Genomic DNA, 24,241 nt, shown 5'->3' with positions numbered 1-24,241 from the left:
TATCTCTGTACTTATGGACGTATAATAATGTTCTGATCCTTTTTCTTTTTTGATTGATTCCGTATATTTGCTTATTTTTATCTAGGCATAGTTACTAATGTATTTGAGATACAGCATACCAAATTTTAAAGTAACCAGAATCGTGAGTTGACTGATGGTTTTTAGTCCATACTGTTAACTTTTTATCGAAATATTGAAAGAATGAAATTTGGCTTCTCGCTTCAGATAATTTAAAGTAATGAAAAGGCAGTGCCTTAGCGCCTTAGCTCGTTAAGGTGGTCACATGATACTGGCCTGACTGCAGCGAATACTATGCTACTGCACTTTATGTATGTGTATGTATTTATCGAATTGTTGCCTGCAAATATGTGATCCCTTATGATATAAGTTTCCTGTTAATGAACCATTGCCCGTTTTAAATCAAACAGAAGATTCTGAAACTGTAAAAACTACACATGTCAATGTTTTCCAGCTACGTAATTCGAATTGACTTGATTTTTTCAAGTAATCCTAGAAAGGGGGAGCATTCCATATAGAAACTGCTGAAACTGCCACAGGTGCTTCTCCGAAAACCTTACAGTTGTGGCATTGAATGTTCAGTATCGCTTCCTTTCTGCACACAAGGCATACTGTTGAGGTATTTGTTGCGGTGATTGGTTTAATTGCTAATCTAGGAATTCAGATATAGACTCTTTTAGATTTGCATGCTTTGCTTACCCTAATTTATGGTATCTACCTTTTATTTGTAAACTAACAATAGATAAGTTGAGATCAGTATTTTTTAACAGAAGTATTACATTGATATACAAAATTGTGATTTATTATCTTACATTGTCACATGGCATTAACAAAAAGAAAAGGTGCGGAAGGTGTTTCTAAATTTAGTTTCAGGAGTTCCTGATGGATTTTATCATTTTTCCACATTAAAAAAATAATCATTGGGTTTTCTTTTCATAAAGACCCTTTGGAACCTTCCCTCAAATACTTGGTGTGACACTCTGAGTGGAAAATGTATGGAGAACTTGCCAAAAATACACTCTTCAACAGGTTCTTCTTAAAGTACTATTTTCAGTCACTTAGTTCCCCCCCATCTTAAGCAAGAAAACGTTGAGATCTTCTGGTTGACTAAATTCTTCTCAGAAAAGTCTTTTTTATTAATCTTCACTGTTAATCTTCAATGTAATGCAAGAGCCTTTTAGAAAAACAAGTGTCGAAGCATCTCTTTGTGATCCATAGTTAGTGAAAGGGATAGAGTCACCAATTTCATGTCTTGCAATCTGTTTACTCAAGCTCGTTAAAAGTAGTGGAAATTGAATTTCCCTGTAACTTAAGTGGCCCTGCTAGTCTGTCAAATGGTCTGAGAGTGGATAAAAATGATACCATAGCCATCTTGAAGTTTTAGCAAAGGAAAAGCTGGTTTGGATGTAGGCCATTCCATAAGCATTTTCCTCTGGTTAAGAGAAGTGCGGTTCATAATATCTGGAAAAATAAAATCAAGCTCACCATTCATCTTGGCTTTCAACACCTGCTCACCTGGCGTCTGGGTATCAAAGTCACTGCCCTGAAGCATCAGACCAGCTGCCGTTACTCCTCTCCAAACACCTGTGCCCGAAGATGCTGGGCGCGACTGGAATGAAGGATGTGAATTGAGACCCTGCATTGTCATGTACACCAATGTGTTTACTGAGTTCAAGTTTGACAAGAAGAAAAAACGGAAGAACAAGCAAGCCTTTCTTTTTTTTACCCTAGACAGAACCCAGCGGGAGGTTTGAGGCTTCTCTCAAGAAGACAGTGAAGAGAAGTAGACAGTCTTGCAACTCATCCTCTGTTAAAGGCCCCTGGAGTAGCCGATTAATTCATTTGCCTTAGAAATAGACTACAGCAGTTTTACTTGGAGTGTTAAGATACTCTTCGTCTACCACTTGATGGTAAGAATGGCAAGATACATCAATCAAAAAAGGATGGAGCTACGAACTGAAGAAAACCCTAGCAATCCAGGGATTTTTTTTTCCAAAAGTTCTGAAGACTCTTGCCCTGAAAATTAGCACCCCTAGAAGGTAGAAATGGCATTGAAGAAGCAGATCATTGAAAGTCCAGCTTTGAATTAAGACAAATATTCATGCACCAGAGGTCAGGTCCTTTTCATTCTGCATAGGAAAGTCTTCCACAATTAACTGGTGATTGATTAAATAGCCAAGAAAAATAACCAATAGCTACTTTTGTTGGCCTTAATCATATTAAATTGTTTTCTCAATAATTATCATAGGAATAAATTATGCACTGTGAAAGGTTAAACTGCTTTTAGGTGGCAAACACTCAAACTAAGCAATATACTTATGAGAATAGAAGAACAATTTTTCCTTGATCCATTTCAAAGTGAATTCTACCTTACCACAGAGTTTTTACCGGAAACATTTTTAACTATACTTTGCCTTTCCCCCTTGACCCTCCTTGGGTCAGACTCTGACCTGATAGACTTAGAAGACATGTGAAATTTATACCTGTAAATCATTTTGGCACTCATCTTTTTCTTGCTATCGTCTCCTGTGTTGGACAAATGGTCCAAAAAAGAAAGAATGATTAAGATTCTAGCTACCTGTCTAATTCTTTGTCTTCATTCAGCCTCTTAAAGTCAATAGATCTCATTTGATCCTGCTCCTTGACCAAAAAGAAAGTCTTTAGAGAAACACAGTGGTGCTAATTTAGTTCAACATTAGTGACATGCCTTGAGAATGTTGGTTAACTGACCTAGATTTACATTTATTTGGAAGGGCACGTTAAGGCACCCAGGCTGACAGCCTTCCCCTTTCCTCCCCCAGGCTTCTCGTTGAACTGATTTTGGAAATATATACTTGATAAAAAAAACTTCCTCCAAACAGAACAAAGACTAGAGCCTTCAAAGATCACCCAGTTCACAGCATCCACATTCTTTAATCTTGGGTCATTTCAGCTGCATTTTGCTTATATGCCTTGATTAACTGCTTTTCCATTTCATTTACTGCGAATCCCCATTAGCCTAGAGAAATTTGAAGTATGTGAGGTGGAGTGTTTTATTCTTTGTTCAGAACAGAGAGGCCATTTCTAATCTATCCATTTATTGACTTTCATGCAACATATATTAAAGGGAAGATCTTTCAGGGAGCTTGAAATCTAGCCATTGATGCTTTACAATCTCAAATTTATGAAATTGCACCATGTGCATAGGATTAAAAAAACAAAACAAAACTGGTTAAAGAGATGACTGATCCCACCTCTCATCTAGACTTTCTCTTGACATACTGAGACGGCTTTAGGGCACTGGAAGCAAGGTTAAGAATCCTAAGTATCACTGATTAATAATAATACTGTTGGTATTTGTTAAGCGCTTACTATGTGCAGAGCACTGTTCTAAGCGCTGGGGTAGACACAGGGGAATCAGGTTGTCCCACGTCGGGCTCACAGTCTTAATCCCCATTTTACAGATGAGGTAACTGAGGCACAGAGAAGTTAAGTGACTTGCCCACAGTCACACAGCTGACAAGTGGCAGTTTCAGATTCGAACCCATGACCTCTGACTCCAAAGCCCGTGCTCTTTCCACTGAGCAATGAGGGATTCTGACTCTTGAAGCGTTAGAGTAAAAACTGCTTGTTTTGATGGTGTTAAAGTTCAGTGTTGCTGCCAGCATAGATGCTTGCAGTACTTCCCTAATGGAAACTGTCAGTATCTTGGTGACCTCATTCTACAAATATAGAAAAAGATGACCTTTAAAAAAAAAAAACCCAAATTTTCTTGATCCCAAAAGCATACATGCATAGCTTGATCGCCTTGAATTTTCCTAACAGTTTGGTTAGGTTAGAATGAATAAAAGGAGATAATTGGGGAAGGATTTAGGAGCTTGACCACCCACTGTTTTATGCTGAGTTCGGTGGAACTATGCTTACAGTACCTTTTAAGGAAAACTTCTCCTGTTGATTTCCCTCCTGGATTTTGTCAGTGTATTCTGGACTGGAGAAAAGTGGTATCAATGTTATTTATTGAATGCTTACTGCGTGCAGAGCACTGTACTAAGCACTTGAGAATTGGGAGTAAGAGCTCAGATTGGGGGAATTTTCTTAGTGAACACTTTTCTTTTTTTAATGGTATTTGTTAAGCACCTACCATGTGCCAGACACTGTTCTAAGTATTGGAATAGATAGGGGCAAATCAGGTTGGACACCGTTCATGCCCCTTGCCAGTTAAAGATATTTCTGAAGTCTCAGGTCAAGCTGTCATGATTTTTCTAGTTATCCAGTTGCCCTCCCAGACTTGATCCAACCCCTATCCCAAATGAGACATTGCTGTGGTTGATTAGGAAAGACCATCCAATTAATATACCTAGTGAATGGGATTTCCCCATCATTATATCAAGCGTAACTTGTACATATGTGAAGGTTTGATTACCTAGAGCTGTAGTCTAGAATTCGGCAGATCACATTTTTTCCCCTAACACACTCTGCCTTTTTCAAATTGAACCAAACTAGGTCTGTCTTCTCTAAGTTACTCTAGGAAACATAACTTGATTAGTAATATAGTTCTTTATCACCTGATCTTTGTTCTAGGGTGCATCTCCTTAGAAGCTATGATTATTTGTGACATTTGCAGATATTATTGCTCTTTATACATATTTAAATGTGTGTGTATATATATCTACATATATTTGTAGATGGATAAAATGCAAGTGAATTTCTGACCTTGAGATTTTCTTGAAGCAGAAGATGAGCAGTGTAAATGCCAGCTCATGGTCTTCTATATAATTGAAGAATATCTCCTAAAACCGTGGGTTCTGAATGATTAACCTCAAGAGGCTTCTCCTTTTCATTTGTTTTTGCAAATGTGATTCCCTAGAGAGTTGCCTTGGGTAAAGGGTTTTTAGAATCTGTTGCTCAAAATACTTCAGGCTATAGCTCTTTTATTACTTTATTGTCTTATCCTTTCTGTTATATTGCAGGCAGTAGGGTGAATGAGTTCATTTGAAAATAAGCATTTTCTCTTATCAAGAGTTCAACTCCCCCAGTCTGTAGCTAACTGAATCTTTTGCTTTCTTACAGGTTTATTTACCGAACAAAATTTTCTTGTCTTCCAGGGAAGCTTCTACATGGAATAGTTTTGGCCCCTAAATTCTTCCTCATTTTATTCAGCTACTTGATCGACAGAGAAATTTAAGCAAAAATCGAGTTGACCCATTTAAAAATGATATGGTATTTTATTTTAGGTCTTCATTTTTCTTCTATCACTACTTCCCTGAGTTTGAGGAATCTTTTTTCTTTTCTTTTTTTTTTTTCATCCTTTTACTCAATACACACAGGCTCTCTCCAGGAAATAAAAGGGATTTTCAAAGGAAATACTCTTTAACAAGAATATAGGGCTAGCTTCTAACCCTCATCATCACAAGTAGTTATTGAATACTCACAGTAGACTGACATCATTTTCGGGGCTAGGATTACTGCCAGTGTTCCAAGAATATTAAAAATCTTATTTGCTTTACTCTGTCAAGTTGTCCAAGTGAAATGATCAGTCTTAAATTTAAATACCCTTCTTTGACAAGTTCTCACTCCACCTTTCCACTTAGTTGTGTCACATACATTAAATAAAATCTGCATTAAGCAGTGCTAATCAAGGCTTATTAGTAAGCCTACTTCACTTTTGAAATTAAAACTAGCAATTGTAATATGAATGCCATGGACAATTTATCTATACCTGTTAAGTTTGTTTTGATTACATAATTAACTTTTTTTGCTCAGGATAAAGCATTGGAATATTTAAGAATTGGAGGAAGATGCTAGAATTCAAGGTTTTGGGTGTAGTCTGAAGTTAACCTAAAGTACAGATTCTTCAGACTAATATAAAAAAGGAAGTTTAAATAGGAAGGTATTTTTAAAAGGAGCTTAGCCTAGTTTACTTAAAAAAAATTGTCTCCCAAATCTTGCTTAGAAGCCAGATATACATTTATATGTATATATATATATATATATATATTTATGACAGTGGAGTTAGTTTAAAAAAAGAAACCTAAGATGATTGACTAATTCTTTAACAGAAATTTGCTGTAAATTTTATATTCTCTCTCTCATATCACCTTCAGATAGTTAGTCAGTAAAAGCAGCAGGAACAGCAGCCAGCTAAGACAGCTAATGGAATGTAATTCAGTGTCTTTGTATCGTGCAGCTTAAGAAATGCCAGTGGCCTGACCGCAGCAGACATTGCACATGCCCAGGGTTTCCAAGATTGTGCACAGTTTCTCTTGAACCTCCAGAACTGTCACCTGAATCGTTTCTATAGTAACGGCACCTTAAATGGGGTTCAGCCGCATGCATTTCCCCATCACGGTAGTGTTGGGGCCAACCGAAAGAGATCCTTTGAAGAGGCGGAATCTGCTGGAATAAAGAAAGCTAGAACCGAAGGTGAGATTACGTTGGGGTGGAAAAGGAGGTGATTTCACTGAGCATATTCTCTCCGGGCGTATGTTTCCCTCGTGTCTAAAGAGCTCTCTCTGCAGCTAACGAGAGCCTCGCTTATCGAGAAGGTTATGTCTCAGGAGAATTTGTTGTATCGTTTCTATGGAGCTAACTCCATAGTAACCGTGAAGATTGGCCTATTACCCGAGGGAAACCGATATGGAAAGTTAGCAAGCAAAAATAATGCTGTAAAGCCGGTGTGAATAAAATCAACAAATGCCGGCACTCAGTATCCCGATTGCTGTGGACAGATAAACAGAGACTCCTTGATTTATTGTATATGTGTTTGAAATATAACTATTAAAAAAAAACCCTACCACTGTGCCTGATTTTTGTTTTTTATGTATGTGCGTGAGCACTTGGAAATTCTTGTGGTAGGTAGGTGTTCGTTCTTTCAGGTGTAAGAATACTTTTTTAAACCCATACCATAAATTAAAAGACTTTTCCAAATTGCCTGTTTGGCTTAACCTCAGTAAGACTGTAGGAGCACAACATTCCAGTTGAGTTCAAGTCTGTGTGTCCCAGCAGGGCAGAAAGTCACTGTGACTTTGGCAGATATGAAAGGAGTTAAGATATGTTCGTTTACTTAAATTGTAAACGTCGGTTGTAATGACTCAATGTTCAAGTCTCACTATAAAAAAAAGAGATAAAGGTGTGCTTCCATTGTAAATCTCCTCTTTCAAGAGTTCCAAAACAATCTGGCTTTCAACTCTCAGGTCTGGATTCCTTTGAAAAAGTGAAAATCTAATCTCTTCACTTAAACTTGACTTGTCCTTTTTTGCCTGTTTGAATGTCCAGGAGAGTGAGCCAAATGGCAAGAGATGTGGATAAAAGAACGACAGGACGGTGATCCATCTTTTCATGCAAAAAAGGATATCTGTGTTCACAGGGGTTACACATGAGGGGCTTGTTATGAACCATAACCCGGCAAATGGTGGTATTTGTAAAGCATCTACTATGTGTGGGGCACTAAGGTGGATACAAGAAAATCTGATGCCTATTCATTCAGTCATATTTACTGAGCGCTTACTGTGTGCAGAGCACTGTACTTAAGCGCTTGGAATGTACAGTTTGGCAACAGATAGAGACAATCCCTGCCCAACAGTAGGCTCCCTACATAGGGCTCACAGTTCAAGAAGGAGGGAGAGCGGTCGTTGAATCCCCCATTTTACAGATGAGGAAACCAAGGCACAGAGAAGTTGTGACTTGCTCCAGGTCACACAGCAAGCAGCTGCTAACAAGGCAAACAACTCAGGCAGAGTTCTTGCTGAAACTGATCTCACGCTTCCCAGTTGGTCACCTTTTTTAAGACACCCCAAAAGGAGATGCAGACCCTGGTAATGATAAGTAGCCAGTGTTACAACAGGAGTGAATTCTTCATCATTGAGTCCTACAGCTCACTTATGCTGCAAACTGTAGAGTATTGATGTGAACTACAAAGCGTTAAACAGCAGGGCTTCCCTGAAGATAAGATGCTAATTTGATGGGCAAACACAAATACTGTTTTCACAGCTTAAGCAGAAATAATTTCAATGATGTAATAAGGTGGGAGAGAAGCTATAGGACAGCATTACCATTATTTATTGGCCAGGGAGAGGGTCAGGTCAACCCCAACAGGTCTTCATTTTTTAGGGCAGGACTGTCCAGTGCCGCCCTTAGGAATCACCAGTTTATGGGCGTGCCTTGCCACTGCACTGTAAATAGTTCCGCTTCTTAAGCCTCCTTCCTACCTGACACCACAGCCGACAAATCTCCAGACATGCCATCTGGATGAGGCTCCAGGTACCTAGGTGATACCCTTGGGTGTGTAAATATAAGTAGCTGACAAGGAGGGCAATTTAGTGTTTTAGAAAAAGGATGGTGTGGCTTTGTATTGGAGTACATTTCTCTATTTTTAAAAATTTAGAATCCTCAGCTCCTGAGACCCCCCCCTTTTCTAGAAATTATTCCCCAAGATTTAAAACAGCATTATAAAGGGGTTTTTTTCCACTTCTTGTTGTCCCAACCCGACCAGAGAACCCAAGCACTTCTCTGCTCCAGAATGAATTGGGGTATCTTTTAAAAAGGGATCCTTCCCTTGATTTGTGCTGCTCATGAAAAGTGTCGCGTGTACCAGTAGACATTAATGCTTTGCCCTACATGTGGATCTTTGAATATGTGGGATCACAGCCACATTTTCTATTTCAACAGCTTGCAGACAAAAGAGAACATAATTTACACACCAAGGGCACATTAGAAAACTTGTAGGCTTCCCAGCTATAAAGTGGGATATTTGATCATTTGATTGGATATATCTACGGTTGCATGGTAGTCCATTGGAAAATTTGGGATTTGATATAGATATATCACAAAACCGAGTGTTACATTAGGCACAACTGTTCCTGATCTGGTATCAAAGTTGAGCCATTTTTCTTTCCTCTCAATTTCAATTTGTGTTCCATTGCTACAAACTCTATAATTTTTTTCTTGTAAGTTTAAAATTTACTTCTGCTTGTATTTGTAAATCTTTGTGGAGTCTTGAAAAACAGTTATATTCACCCACATGTAACTAATTTCTACCATTTTAAAGGAAGGAACACAGAAATCACAATTACATGTAATACTAAACTTTAAAAAGATCAAACTCCAGATTTTTTTTTTAAGCCACAGCATGGGGTTGAGAGATCATTAAAGGAGAGTTTATAAATTTTAGTACTGTAAAGATGCAATGGGTAAATTGCTGGTTTGGGGTGGTGTTTTTTTGTTTTTTTATAGAAACCTTGAAGGATGTGACCTGTGCAGTAAAAGAGTTTGTCGTATAGTCATTCTGTACAAAGGCAGTGCGGTCCTTTGGATTGAGCTCATTGTGGGCAGGGAATGTATCCATCAACTCTGTTGTACTGCACTCTTCCAAGCGCTTAGTATACTGTGCTGCATACGGTAAGCGCTCAGTAAATACTATAGATTGAAACAGCGACATTTGGAAATGTGGGCACTTCATAGACCATCTTCAGCACACATTTCTAAACCCATCTGATTTAGAAATCTCAAATAGAAAAAGGACTCATTTCAGTTAAGATTAAAAACCTAGTTTAGTCACATAGAGTGATTATCATTAGGTGCCCCAGTGATATACTGGTTTAGATTACAGTCCTATTATATAAAGTAATACACAGCTAGCCATATCTGTGTAAGAGATTACACAAGATTGAGCACCTTCTTTACTAGGCGCTTGGGAGAGTTACGATAGAGTCACTGGTCCTGGTACCTGCCCTCAAGGAGTTTATAATCTACCTGGGGAAGCAGAGGCTAAAGTAAAACGCAGATAATACTAAATGTCTGATACAGACTGGGAAACCAGCTCTCAAAAATTCCCTATTCCACAGCTTTCTAAAATAAAGCTAAGTCTCTACCTATGTACTCAGAGAGGTTCTGGATTTGGAAATGTTTACAGTCCTGAAACTGAATTTACCTTTTTGCCCAGTGGCCCCAGAAATTCTGTTACTGCAGAATTCCATTTCAGCTGCCATTTTGTTCGCCAAGATTTCCTTCATGGCACATTATGAAGGCTGAGATCTCATTTGACTACAGATGAATAGTTTTAAAGCCAAAGTGAAGGCCTCTTTCAGGGAAAGTAATGGGGGTCTACAAATCTGCAGTTCCAAGATATACACGATTTGATTTGATGTGTTTATGCTGCCGTTCTTTTAAATTCCACTTTACTACTTTTTAATAAATGCCTTGGAGGAGGAATGGAGACGAACCATTGACAAAGTAGGTTGGTCCCGGATACTACCACCTTTTCCCAGAAGATTTCTTGCATGTTATTTTCCTGACAAATGAAATAATTAAAATCTAGCTGTAATATTGAGGAGACTATCATCAGAAGTATTTTCCCTTGTGGAAGTATACTTAAACTAGAGTTAAATGGTTAAAGTGACTTTTTGTGTTTGAAAGTGGGAAGCATAATAAAGCCTCTTTGGTAGTGTCAAAGATGAACTGCTTGACCAAGATGCTGTAATAGACGGACCTCGGGATCACGGCTGAAGCACCCACATGGAGATGAATTTAGAATGTTTCTTTAGACAATCCTCAGAAATAAAAGGACATAAGCATGACCTGAAAGAAATATTTTATTTAATATAAATCCCTCTATGCTGACAGTTGTTTAAAAAAAAATTGGCACTGGTGTGTACATTTAGGAACCTCTGTAGTTAAAATTTTCCTTTGTGAAAGGAAACATCCCAACTTTTGGTATTGGTTTACGTAGACTCAATCTAGGCAGCAGGTAGCCAGTATTTTAATTTACATAGTCTCTGGAGACTAAAGTCAAGTATGAACAATAGTGTATTTGGACCTATTCCAGCCAGTGTTTTGTGGTAACAACCTTTTGGTCAATCAGTAGTACTGAGCGCTTACTGTGTGCAGAGCACTGTATTAAGCACTTGGGAAAGAACAAGAACAGATGTGGTAGATGTGTATTCTACAAAGGACGTTCCGGTATACAGGGGGAGACTGACATTAAAATAGATTACAGATAGGGGAAAAAGAGGATAATCTATTAGGTTCTTATTAAAATAGAAAAATAGTGATATTTCAGACAACTCTAAAACTAAATGACTTTAGGGTAGCTGTTAATATTCTCGCTCAGAACATGTTTTACCCGGAAGACACAGAGTGGAGCAACAGGTGCTCTAATTCATTTTGGTCTCATTTTTTTTTTCCAGTTGTAACCAGGGCAAGACAAGCTCTATTGGTTACATTAGGGTTTTGGCATAAGCACTAATTCTGTGAAATCTGCTCTATCATTGCCTCCAAACCTGGGTCCCAGGGCATGGACAGGTTTGACTTTTACTTAAAGGGCACGATCTCTCACATGTTCAGCGGGCGCCCAAGACATTCTTGCTGTCGAGATACCGTGAAGAGAAGAGGAGCAATATGTGTGTCTACCCTACTCCCCACACCCTGCCACAAGTCGGTAGGTGAGAAGGTGAAAAGAGGCAGGTGGTCGGGCATTTAATATAACCCCTGGGTATTGAGATTGGAAGGCACTCCAAGAATATTTTCCAACTACTAAGAAAAGTTGGTTAGAAGTTGCAATGAGGTGCTCAAAAAAGGCTTTCTTGAGAGAATGCATATCTTTCATGTACCCCAGAGTCAAAGATTATGGCTTCAGGGACTGGAGGTGTTCAGCTGATTGCTTGATCAGAACTAGTTTATTACTTGAAAATAGCCCCTTTTTATGGTACTGAAGATAGATGTCAGAGGGAGTGTATCAGCCAAAGGGTGCACCTTGCTATTAATATTGTTCAGAAGTTACAGTCATGTGCCAAATCAATTATAACACTGTAAAGTTCCTTTTGTCATTGTGCATATTGGCATTTCCTATGGCTACTTATATCCATTTCCTGGATTGTAAACTGTAGCTTTTGTAGCCCTGAAGAACATAAGGTTGTAGAAGAAGTTAACCAAGTTAACACTGTCCTTCAGCTTTTTGTAGGTAGAGTCCAATTTTTTCGAATGTCGTAAAAATACTACATTCCAGTGTCCTGCTGATAGTCCAAAACATAATGGAGAAGTCCTTAATAGATCCAGTTTATCAATAGCCCCTTAACTACCTAATGATGACTAAAAAATCAGCACTTAAAGGTTTAAAAATGTATTTTAAAAATTCAATTCCTTATTATCTACCCCCTATGTAACAATGACACTACCCTAGTTCCACTCTTAATTGGATTGAGGACAAACTCATATGCCAGACACCAAATCAACCAGAAAAAAAACACAAAAAATTAACAGGAAAGAATCACTGCAATGGGAAGAGATAAAGAGTCTGGTGGATTCTTCTTTCCCTGTTGCTAGTTTCATATGGTCCTTAAAAATGTTCTACTCTGCAAGAGAGCTTAATATTTACACTCCATAGGGTAAATGAAAAATTAGTGGCATAGTATGATTGCAACTTGTGGCCACCAGAAGTTACATCTCTGCAACTGCATTTAGCTCTCCTTTTTAAGTACCCTAAATTCAAGCTGTGGGTTCAGTTCCATTACAAGCATATCTCAGTTCAGGTTGGCACTGTAGCATTTATGTGCTCTTGGTGCATATCAATTGAAGGGGCACTAAGGTAAGCCATCAATTCACTCCTTACAGCGTGGCTCAGTAGGAAGAGCACGGGCTTGGGAGTCAGAGGTCATGGGTTCTAATCCCGGCTCTGCCGCCTGTCAGCTGTGTGACTTTGGGCAAGTACCTTAACTTCTCTGTGCCTCAGTTCCCTCATCTGTAAAAATGGGGATTAAGACTGTGAGCCCCACGTGGGACACACTGATCACCTTGTATTCCAGGGCTTAGAATAGTGCTTTGCACATATTAAGCACTTAACAAAGACCATCATTATTATTATTACTGCCCTACCTGCCTCGAGAAGACTGATGTTCTTTCCAAACCACCTTTTGAGAAGCCTTACCGATTAAGAATAATTCATTTTGACTGTGGTGCCCATCTGTAGCATAAATTCTTGCAAAAACCTGTATTTTCCCTCCCCGACCTTGCCTAGATTTAAAACAAAAGATAGCAAAGTGATTGATTACAGCGGAATCCTGCCTGATAGCCCTTTTGGGGAAGTATTCCTTAGGGCAACACAAAATAGATAGGGAATGGCCAGAGTGGATTGTGGTGTTTATTTTTCTTGTCAGAACGATAGTTGACTTTCAAAGCCGGTGCCCAGGGACCCAGTTGAGGAAAAATGAGTTGTGACACGCCTTTGGTTACCCTATGAATGACCTATGGAGGATGGATACTTAACACGCTCGTCTCTAGTTGAACTAAGTCTGGCTTCCTTGGGGTATTCAAGGTATTCAGTCCCAGGGTAATGTGCTCCATGTATTTATAGGCTTTGACCAAGAGACTGCTTAAGCAGTGAAAAACAGAAGAGCTCTAAAGTGAAGCTTGCATTTGAAATAATGCCATCTGCATAGAGCGGGTAGCATTTAAAAATAAACTTGTTTTTAAAGGAAGAACTTTGAAAAGAAAACATGGAGGTATTACAGCCAACTTTTTTAGTAGCCATCAAGGATAGCAGTAGGCTTTTAAAAGCTCCTCTAGAACTCAGAAAGGACCCATGGCAGTTGAAAGCATGCTAGTTTTCAAAAGTTATAAATTTTTCAAAGGAATACGGCCTACATGTAATTTCAAGATGCTTGCCAAATACTGATAGGATTGGGAAACAACGTCTGAGAGATTGTTTACCCAAGGTATTAGCTATCCCGGACAAGAGCAGGGTTTCTGTTTTTTCAGGCCTGTGCTCTCAATATTTAAGGTGTGCATTCCCGAGCTTAAATCACCCCCAATAAACTCTTAAGTAGGAAGGAGAGAAATGATTCCCAAAGATAAGAAAATTGGTTCAGAAAGTTGAGGGAGTTTGGGTTGATAGCATTCCAAGGTAAACATTTCTTGACTCCCTGAAGGCTGAAAGGAAGGCATCAGGTAAGACCATAAAAGGATTTTATTTTTCATTTTTTACCCTGTATCTAGGGTATATTGAAAGCTGAGCAAATGATAACAGGAAATAATGACTCTTTAGAACTGGTTCAGGCCCAGCTAAATTTTATTACGAGGTTATAATCTTATTTGAAGATCACTTACCATAAAGAAGGCAGCTTAATTTCCTTTCTGTGCTGTTTTAATTTTCAATTCCATTCCTCTGTTTTCCCTCATTTCTATCAAAGCTCACTAAACTTTAGACTTTTCTGCCCCCTAATGACTAAAGTTCCACCACCACCTCGGCTGTGATTTTGCTGCTGACAGAGGCAAATGTGGGGCAGGGACGAGCAACTTTGGCTTCTATTTTAATCAGGCAGCCAAGGGGGAGACATTTTCACAATTTCTTGCTTCAGGAAAATCCTTAGATTAGGCTGGTGTGACGTTTCCCCCGTTGTTTATCCCCACAGTCCATATGGGAAAGATGTAGACAACTCACCTGATACCAACTGGCTTGGTTCTGAGTCCCTGCCAGAAGTAAAGAAAATCTCGCTGCTGTCTCGTGCCCACTTTTTCTAAAATTTTTTTTTTTTAAGAAAAATCGCTTTTTGACTCAAAACTTAATGTTAACCTTGCAGATTAAAGTCTGTAAGTGACTTTTCTAAAGATGCTTTAGTAATTTCTGCCCATGAGGTTTTTTGAAGCCTTATGAGCACACTCAATAAATGTTGGCATCACTGAATTATTAAAATGCCTACTGGTTCTGCAGTATTCTCCTTTCCCCTCAATTTCACCCTTAGTTTAAATTCACCCACTTCAGGGACTACATACCCTGTTTTCTGTTCAAGCCTGCCTTCAAGAGTCATTTAACAGTGTAGAATAATATCTTGTATTTCTTATTGCACTTCTATTACACATTAGACTGCAAGTTCCTCATGAGCAGGGAAGGTCTACCTATACTGTTGTATTTTCCCAAGCGCTTAGTACAGTGCTTAGTACAGTACAGTAAATGATTGATCAGGACTGTGTTATAGTAGGACTCAATTCCCCATCTCCCCCAACTCCTGGCCCCTTGTAAAAACTATGGGTTAGTGCTTGTGGTTGTTAGGAAATACATTTTTGGAGATTGTTGGAATATATTTAAAAGACATTTGCTATTGTCTGGGCTCATCCATATCACCCAAGGGAGGGCCTGGACAGCCCCAACCTTGTAGTTTACTTTCACAAACGCAGTGTGGTGAGAAGATAAGGAATCTATTTTTAAATGAACACAAATTGAAATGGGTCATTGACCATAGCCTCGACTGACTGAATTGCTTTGAGTCTATCATTTGACCTCACTAGACCTCAGTTTCCCAATTTAGTTCAAAGATTCTTGGGGTAACTTTTTTTTTCTTCAGGCTTTTGGATTTAGGGAAAATGTGTTTTTCCACATTATCCCCCTGTAATCTGTCTTGCATGTAAAAAAAGAAAGGCTACTCAAATTGTAAAGAATCTTTCACAGGTTTGATACAATTACGGAAAGATGGAAACACTGTCTCAGCATCACTGATTTGAGGCTGCAGTTCTGAGAATGGGCCTTTATAACTTTGAATACTTGAACGATTGCCTTTCTGAATGTCCTGAAGTGATTAAGGGAAGCAAATGTATCCAGGTTTGCCTGGCCTGACCAACCAGTGGTGGGAGGTAGACAAGGGGGAGTCAGAAGAACAGCTGAGGTTATGTGCGAATTTTTATCACACATGTTACATTTTTGGAAGAGAAGTATTTCACGTTAAGGCTCCTGTTCTAATTCCAAACATCTCTGAAGTAAATTCTGAGAAACACAGCAAAGACATGGTGCGTGAGTTACTTGTCTGAAGGGATTAGTGCTTGTCCACCATTCCCTGCCTGGATCAAGGTTCTCTTTTTCCCAGCCCTCTCCTCATTACTCCCCCTACACAGTCTCCTCGCCACAGCCAAACAGGCCTTGGTCTCAGTGATGGAAGGACCAAGCCCAGCCTTGTTTTATGAAAATGGTGTTTTATGAAACCATTTGTGAAAAGCAGTGTGGGGCCTAGTGGAAAGAACACAGGCCTGGAAGTCAGAGAACCTGGGTTCTAATCCTGGCCCTGCCCACTTGGCAAGTCACTTCTCTGTGCCTCAGTTACCTCATCTGTAAAATGGAGATTAAATTAGCCTCCCTCCGACTTAGACTGAGCCCTACGTGGGACAGGGACTGTGTCCAACCTAATTTCCTTGTAATCTAGCCCGGCGCTTAGAACAGTGTCTGGCACATAGCAAGCGCTTAACAAATACCTTTTAGACTGTGAACTTGTTGTTGGGCAGGGATTATCTCATCTGTTGCCGAATTGTACATTCCAAGCGCTTGGTACAGTGCTCTGCACACAGTAAGCGCTCAATAAATACGATTGAATGAATGAAGGAAATACCATGAAGAAAAAAAAACAAACATGGACCAATACATACGTTCTTTGAACACTTTTCTTACTGCGAAAATGTAATGGAATATCTGCCTTGCAAGTGCTTTCCTGTATTGTGTACCTCTCATCCTAACAGTGTATTTTGTTTCCTGTACAGCCCAGGGCTTTACCTACTCCACATCCATACCGAACGGTGGAACGGAGGACGAAGCTGACAATATGCACATTGATAGAGAGTTTGCCATCGTACCAGGTGGGAGGGGACAGTTTCCTGTTAGCCTGAACGGCACCCAAATGTTTGAAGACCCCAAACAACACGGGAATGGTTCTGTCGGACCAAAAGAGATTGAAATCTATACCGTTTCAGCAATGCAAACCCCCTGTCGTTGCAAGAATCAATATGCATATTATTTCTAATATCCAGAAATCGCTCTTTCCTGGTTTTTTTGCACATTGTTGTCCTGTGTCTTGGAAACTTGTACTATTGTGACGCCGGTGGATGACACAAGGATACGTGTTTTTTAGAACCCATTGCACAGACATAAAGATTTAACCGATTAGGCAGCCATTTTAAATTTTATTTAGAGTTCTCTTTCATGTGCCTTGTTATTGTAGTGACCATTCTGGCAGTTTTAAGAGAGGTCCAGAGCTCTTTGTTTTTAAGATGCGTTTTGAGGCTTATTTTTATCGATACCAAATATTTTGCAATGCATACCTTTTTTGTGCGTAAGTGATTATTACTGCTAGTGTTTTTAAAGCAACATGTATGGAATGTGAACTAGTGTTAATGCTAGTTACATAAACAGCTAAAGATGGCTATCGTTTTGATGTGTTGGAACACTTCAGTAACGTAGTGAATATATTTAAGCATTAGCTCGGGCAAGGCAATATGGTTATCCAAAATCCCCTACTCAGAGCAAATGTTTTCTCTAGCTTCCTGGCATTGCATCTATTTTTGCCAAAGGATTTTTACGTGGTAAAAATGTTTAGCATCCAAACCAACCATTTCACAATATACAGCTAGAAAGTTAGAAGGTTTAAAGAATCTTGCAGAAAACACTGGGGTTTGCCTCTGAATTTATCCATTTTAGGCACTAGCAAAGTTTCCAAATTTGAATTGGCAAGGCAACCCACAGATTGAGCTCTTTCTAGCTTATGAAAGCTTTTTAACAACCCACAAGTGCATTGAGTTATATTGATTTAATTAAAAGCTCTTAGATCTGCTTCTCCTTGCACTTGGGATGGTAAGGCAGAATTGCATTCACGTCATGCATTATTATTCTCCATAGATGTGAATACTCATTTTTATCATCTTGCTTTATTGGACTCTCTTGTTCCTAAACGTCGACTTCATCGCTGATATAATGGGTTAGATGTTTTTTAAATTAAAAAATAACATTCGCTCAAGTCTAAAAGCAGAGGCACAGAGTGTGAAATTCTTTGAAGTGGACTGTTCCCCGAGTTTATAAAAAAAAATTGCCTTAGGGTAGAATGGGATTTGGAAAACAGTGGTAATGAAATGGACTCCACCCAAGATATATTTACCCCTAAATATTGGGTCATAAAAGTTGGAGAACAAGGGTGTGTACTTCCTGTAATAATAAACCACCCACCAGTTGGTCTCTTAGTCCTAGCCGAAAGCCTGTCAGAATAAACAGATCCAAAAATCTACCATCAAGTGATAGTTCAAAAGAATAATCTCTCAACTCTTTGCAGAGGACAGCAGTGTTCAAAATGATACCCACAGGCCAAACACAGCTTATATGGCAGCAAAAGTGTGGCCTACCTGAGATTTTCAGCCTATTTTTTTTTTTAATCTTTTAGGAAGCACACATTAATTATGAGGCCAGTAAGCCCCAGGCAGAGTTAAGATGTGCCCTGACTTAATCTTTGAAGCTAGTTCCCTCTGTCAAATACCCATGGCATTGTCATTGGTAACAATGCATCAGGGGTTAGGGCTAGTCTTGTAACTGTCCCCTTTAGTACTAATCAAGTTGATTAAACTGTTTCTTAAACTCTCGTATTGCTGCCAATAAATATCTGGTCGTGTGGCCCACTGCTGTAAATGCTCAGACGTCCGGGGCGTAGCTCTTCCAAAAGTCTTAGAAACAGGTGCAGATGGGCTATGCCTGGAGGTACTTTTGGAGCAAAAGCCAGTTCAGACTTAATGTCAGATAGAAAATCACCATCAGCAAGATATTAGTAGGCAAGTTGTCATGTGACTTAATGGGTGCAGGTCCTTCTTTGGTTTTAAGATATGAACTTCCAAAGCATGTGTTAGTGGGTTTTTTTTCACTCCTTTTCTTCAACAGATTGGCGGGCATGTATTTATTGATTTTTCCTTTTCCAGTTTCAGAATTTTGTGAGGTGTTGCTTAGCCCCCTAATAAAACTCCAACCTTTCATCAAGTTGTGGGTTATTCTTGGAGGTCCCCTATGTGCAGGTTGATAAAATGAGAAAATAATACAGAAACACTCAGTCAAGTTGTAGTAAATTATCCTTGATGGGCATTGTGAGGTTTAAAGGAGGAGCCTGATTTTTGAATACCGAGTAGCCACGCTTAAGACCTTTTGGAGAGTCATTTAGGGCATCCATTATTTGCACTACTGATAAATGTCCCAGTTAGAAATGCCTTATTACTGACCAGACCCCTCTGACTTACTGGGTTTGTGTCAGGGTCTTCTCATGGCCAAATTATCCTTAAGGAAAGGTCGTAGTTACTTTAAAATGTATGAATCCCATTTTCCCCTATGTACCTTCATTCAATCGTATTTATTGAGCGCTTACTGTGTGCAGAGCACTGTACTAGGCGCTTGGAAAGTACAATTCGGCAACAGATAGAGATGATCCCCACCCAACAATGGATGTGCTTATAAAGGATGGATGGACATTCTGCAGTGATCAAAAGAACCATAGAAATGATACGTTTTGACTTTGAAACCACCCACTGTTATCCACGCGATAACTTTAGTCCTGTTAGCCGATGCCACAGTAGTTTTGAAGTAGTTTATAAGCAGTGCGGCCTAGTGGAAAGAGCGTTGACTTGGGAGTCAGAAGGACCTGAGCTCGAATCCTGGCTCCACCACTTTTCTGCTGTGTGACCTTGGGCAAGTCTCTCAAATTCTCTGTGCCTCAGTTTCCTCTTCTGTAAAATGGGGATTAAATCTTACTCCCTCCTACTTAGACTGTGAGCTCCATGTGGGTCAGGGATTGTATCCAACCTGATTTTCTTGTATTTACCCCAGCGCCTAAGTATAGTGCTTGGTACATAGTAAGCACTTAACAAGTACCATTAAAAAAAGTAACTGTCTTTCATGATTCGTGTGTTCTTACCCTAAAGCGTTCTGATTTGTCATTGGATATGAATTGATGACTATTAAAAAGTTTTTAAACTCCCTTCCCAGTTCATTCACTGATTCAAATTAGGTTGTGGGCCTTCAGAATTTTTTGTGTTAAAAGTAGACCACAGGAACATTCAAGCCAGAGTTCATAGGTGGAAAACCCAGAAGAAGTATATGTTTGAGCACTAATGTAGTAACACACCAGAGTAACAGTAAGAGGATATGTATATAATTTATATTTTCTTAGATGGGGAGAGTGCATCTCTTCTTCGCCTTCAGTATTGTTAAGTGGTGTTCACTTTTATGACCCTCACTTAAACCAGCCCCTTTCTGTAACAGAGCAATATATTGATTGAAAATTTAACAGTATACTCTCAAGGAATAAAATTTTCCATCTTTTTATCCACTCTTAGGGATTTGTACACATGCATATATACATATGAAACCTTGAACTGCAGAATAGAGAGCTCCAGCCAATCAATGATATTTATTGAGGACTTATGTGCAGAGCACTGTACTAAGAGCTTGGGAGAACACAACACAACAGAATTAGTGGGACACGTTCCCTGCCCAAAATGAGCATGCGGTCTAGAGAGGGAGACAGACATTAAGGCTCTTTGGCTCTAGAATTTTTTCTTCCTCAGTAGGCAAGCACAATGAATAACATTTTTTTCCCTTCTGAAAGAGTTTTGAAACCAGCCAACGAAATTTAGTGCGACCTGCATAGAGTAATCATTGAAATAGCCGAATTCAAAAAAGAAGTGATTGAAAGGAAGGTCAGAGTGCATCTGGTTCTGGCTGGGACTTCCAAGTGTGTGTTTGGGGCAGGTGGTTTTCTGAGCATCCTGCCAATGTTGATTCTCACTTTATGTGAAGATTGGTTAGACTTGAGTTTCACCCCTTTTATGTTCTTGTATAACCTTGCTTAGATGATTATTTTGAAAAACCCTACATTTTATGCCATATTTTCATACTGGAGCGAAGAGCTGCCACCTTTGCTTCAGGTAAACAAAAGGCATTTTTCTCTGGGATATATCTCTCTGGAGCTTGATTCTACTGAAATTACCCCTTCTGAAATACCCTCATCAATTCCAGAAAGTTTAATGACCTTTTTTTCAGTTTCAGATGGTTCAGTTTGGACTAAATTTTTCAAGTAGATCATTTACCTCTGAGAATTGTCTAAGATGACATCAACAGCTTTTTAGACTCTCTCACAGAAAAGCTTGGAGGCGTGTTCATTTGCTACCCACCTCAATTGCGGGGGGAGGGGGGATGGAGGGAGGATGTTTTTAATGCTACCAAAATAACCGTCACCCAGAGAAGCAGTGTGGCCTAGTGGAAAGAGCATGGGCCTGGGAGTAAGCACCTGGGTTCTAATTCCGGCCCTGCCACTTGTCTGCTCTATGACCTTGGGCAAGTCTTGTAACTTCTCTGGGCCTCGGTTACCTCATCTACCAAATGGGGTTTTGATACCTGTGCTCCCTCCTTTTTAATCTGCGAGCCCCATTTGGGACCTGAGGATATTGTATCTTCCCCAGGGCTTAGTAAAGTACTTGGCACATACTGAGTGCTTAACAGATTCATTCATTCAATAGTATTTATTGAGCGCTTACTATGTGCAGAGCACTGTACTAAGCACTTGGAATGTACAATTCGGCAACAGATAGAGACAATCCCTGCCCAATGACGGGTTTACACAGATGCCATGATTAGTATTATTACTCCTCCAAAAGTTGAGCTAGTCTTCCAATCTTACCATTCAGATTCCCTGCTGCCCCAATATTTTATTATGATGATAATGATGTTATTTGTTAAGTGCTTACTATGTGCCAAACACTGTTCTAAGCATTGGGGTAGATACAAGATAATCAGGTTGTCCCCTGTGGGGCTCACAATCTTAATCCCCATTTTACAGATGAGGTAACTGAGGCACAGAGAAGTTAAGTGACTTGCTCAAAGTCATACAGCTGATAAGTGGCAGAGCCTGGATTAGAACCCACGATCTCTGAATCCCAAGCCCGTGTTCTTTCCACTAAGCCACGCTGCTTCTCATCCAATACAGCCAATACAGCCCTAAATTTATATCTCAGATACATCCCTGAAGTGATGTATTTAGCAAAACTTCTTCAGCACATTCCAAGGAAATAGATGGGGGTGGAGACACCAAAGGATAAAAGTTCTACCACAGTACGGAAGGAGTCTCTTTTTCTTAAGGTTTTGTTTCTTTTTTTCTTTCCCAATGATTCCGAGTTTGGTGACGGGTGTATTTCTTAATGCAGATATGACTAGCGGTAGCCCCGTTTTGAATACACTGACAAACATTGGCCTCGTCAATGGACATTCGGACTTCGGCCCCACGGCGCCTCTCAACGCGATGGAACAGAGGAATGGCGAAAGTTTAATCACGTCTAACGGGATCCACTGCCGGATGGCGCCAGGCCCGCCTTTCGCCAACGGTCAGAGAGTCTGCCCCGACCCTGGGCTCGAAGACCCGGAGAGGACCATGAACGTTTCTTCTGACATGTGCGGGTCCCTGCATTTGAACGGGAGCCCTAGCAATTGCGTCGCTAACAGACCGTCCTGGGTGGAAGATTTAGGCGATCACCTCCATTACGGGCATTACCATGGGTTTGGGGATACAGCGGAGAGCATCCCCGAACTCAATAGTGTGGTGGAGCACTCGAATTCCGTTCGAGTGGAAGAGAAATATGACGACACCGTCTTGGGCACGATGAACCTTTATCACGGCTCCTAAAACATCCACCGGCTGGCCGTGGAGCTCACACGGATGGATCTCTGCTACCGACTTTCCTCCAGAAATGTCCTCGTTAGCATTCACTTGGAGGCAGGAAAAAGTGCGGTTTTGGGGTTTTTTTATAAATATACTCTGTTTTCTCTGGAAAAAGTAACCCTTGCGTCCGACCCGCTTGCTAGATAGCCTTGTGGGGGGGTCTCAATCTGCAGCCCAAGCAGGGCGGGTGGTTAGTAAGGCACTGTTCGGTTGGACCTGCCGGTTCTTTCACAGAACGCCCCTGCCTGTTTGTCTGCTTTTTTTTTTTTGTCTTTTGTTTATAACTCCCGTGATTTTGGCGTTTTCCTGTTTGCGAAGCCCAAGACGAGGGCGACCGGGGAGCACTTCTAGGTCAAAAAATACGATGTTTTCAGTTGTCCCATCCGTGCAAAGCTTCTGTTTTCTCCATCCCTCTAAGGCTGTGGTAAAAGGTGTCTCTCGCTATGCAAGAATCGAAATGCGTTTCACCTTAATAATAGCTCTCTCCCTCTGCAGTGTTCCTGTGGATTACGGGACTTTGACTAAGGTCCAGAAAGATTTTAAATGACTCCAGGATTGGCGTTGACCTTGAAACCCATACAGAGCCTACTGTTTGGACTCCTTGCTTTCAGGAAGTAAAGCGGGCTGCTTGCCCGCCCCCCACCCCCATAAAATCGCAAACAGGTGCAGCCTGCTGTTCCTTGATTAATACTATTTTTCTTCTGCTTTTCTAGTGGATGTGCTTAGTACTTTACCATAGATCACCTACTAGACAGATGTTTGCACGGTTTCCTTTTTACTGTAACTCTAGGACTCGTCAGGTCAAAATATTTCAATTTAATGGTTTTGATATCTTTTTTTTTTCCCATATTTCGTTTGGTTTTATGTTTTGGTTTGGTTTCATACGATGCTTTTGAAAAATAGTGCTATGCATATCCTACCTTCCAAGCCCCCTTTCCCCGCGATTGTGTCGTGTTTATTAGTTTCACACGTCAGCCTTTACGCGACTTAGTGGCTTCACTGTGCAAGTATTGGAATAGAAGTTTTTACTTTTGTGACTGGCTCATAAAGACCGGTGGAGACTGAGTCTTAACCAACCAATGGCCTATGAACTGTACTAACTGTTTTGTTTAAAAAGGGACCTTTCCAAACTGAATCAAACGAATAAAACGTATACTCTCATTTGATTTTTGCCTGTTGTGGTGTTTTAATGGAAGGTTTTGTCCTGCCATCAATCTTAAACCTTGTGGCCTTCAGACTTCTTGATCTTGAGTTAATCTAGAACCCGGCAGCAGGCCTGATCTTGGGGGAGGGCCCGAGGAGGCCATAGAAATTGATCATTTGTACCTATTAAGCGCTTGCTATATGCAGAGCGGAGGCGAAATGAGTCGGCAAATCTTTGGATCATCAAATTGCTAATGGAAAAGGGGCGGTTTTAGGTTCCCCTAAAAGAAAAAAAAAGGTTGGTACTGAATATTCCTGACTCTCTGGTTCAATTGGAAAAACAGATCAGGAAATTAAAGTGGTTTCTCTGCTTGATCCTCTCTACTCCCTAGTGAACTCGAGATTGGAGATATCACAATGCCTTTAAGAGAGTTGACGAAATATTCAGGAGAATTCCAGAGGGTAATGATTCAACCGATTCCCTTAGCTTTTTTGCCTTTAGTATTCCAGAATCACTGTCCAAGCGTGGCCAGACAAATAATGATTTAAGGGAAAACTTCAGGACTGACATTTCTTAATCCTTGCCAGCCCCATTTCCAACACAAAGCTGTCGT

General features: G+C 40.0%; 1 protein-coding gene across 3 annotated transcripts in view; it reads left to right on the top strand.

Annotated features, from left to right (window-relative positions):
• Nucleotides 1–23,650, top strand: part of ANKRD10 (ankyrin repeat domain 10) — a 44,407-nt gene extending 20,757 nt beyond the window's left edge. Inside the window, exons 4-6 of one of the 3 annotated variants that reach the window (XM_001514977.5) lie at nt 6,185–6,420; nt 16,510–16,605; nt 21,973–23,650. In XM_001514977.5, coding sequence (XP_001515027.3) covers nt 6,185–6,420; nt 16,510–16,605; nt 21,973–22,448 — 808 coding nt within the window. In that variant the 3' untranslated portion in view covers nt 22,449–23,650. Of the gene's footprint in view, nt 1–5,067; nt 5,142–6,158; nt 6,421–16,509; nt 16,606–21,972 lie in introns of those variants that run through there. The other 2 variants (XM_029048347.1, XM_007668665.3) reach the window with 2 other exon arrangements.
• The last annotated feature ends 591 nt before the right edge of the window (nt 23,651–24,241 follow it).

This window comes from Ornithorhynchus anatinus, chromosome 20 (assembly GCF_004115215.2).
Source record: "Ornithorhynchus anatinus isolate Pmale09 chromosome 20, mOrnAna1.pri.v4, whole genome shotgun sequence".
Taxonomy (NCBI): Eukaryota; Metazoa; Chordata; class Mammalia; order Monotremata; family Ornithorhynchidae; genus Ornithorhynchus; species Ornithorhynchus anatinus.
Note: the sequence above shows the minus strand (reverse complement) of the source record. Positions and strands in the feature narration are given on the sequence as shown.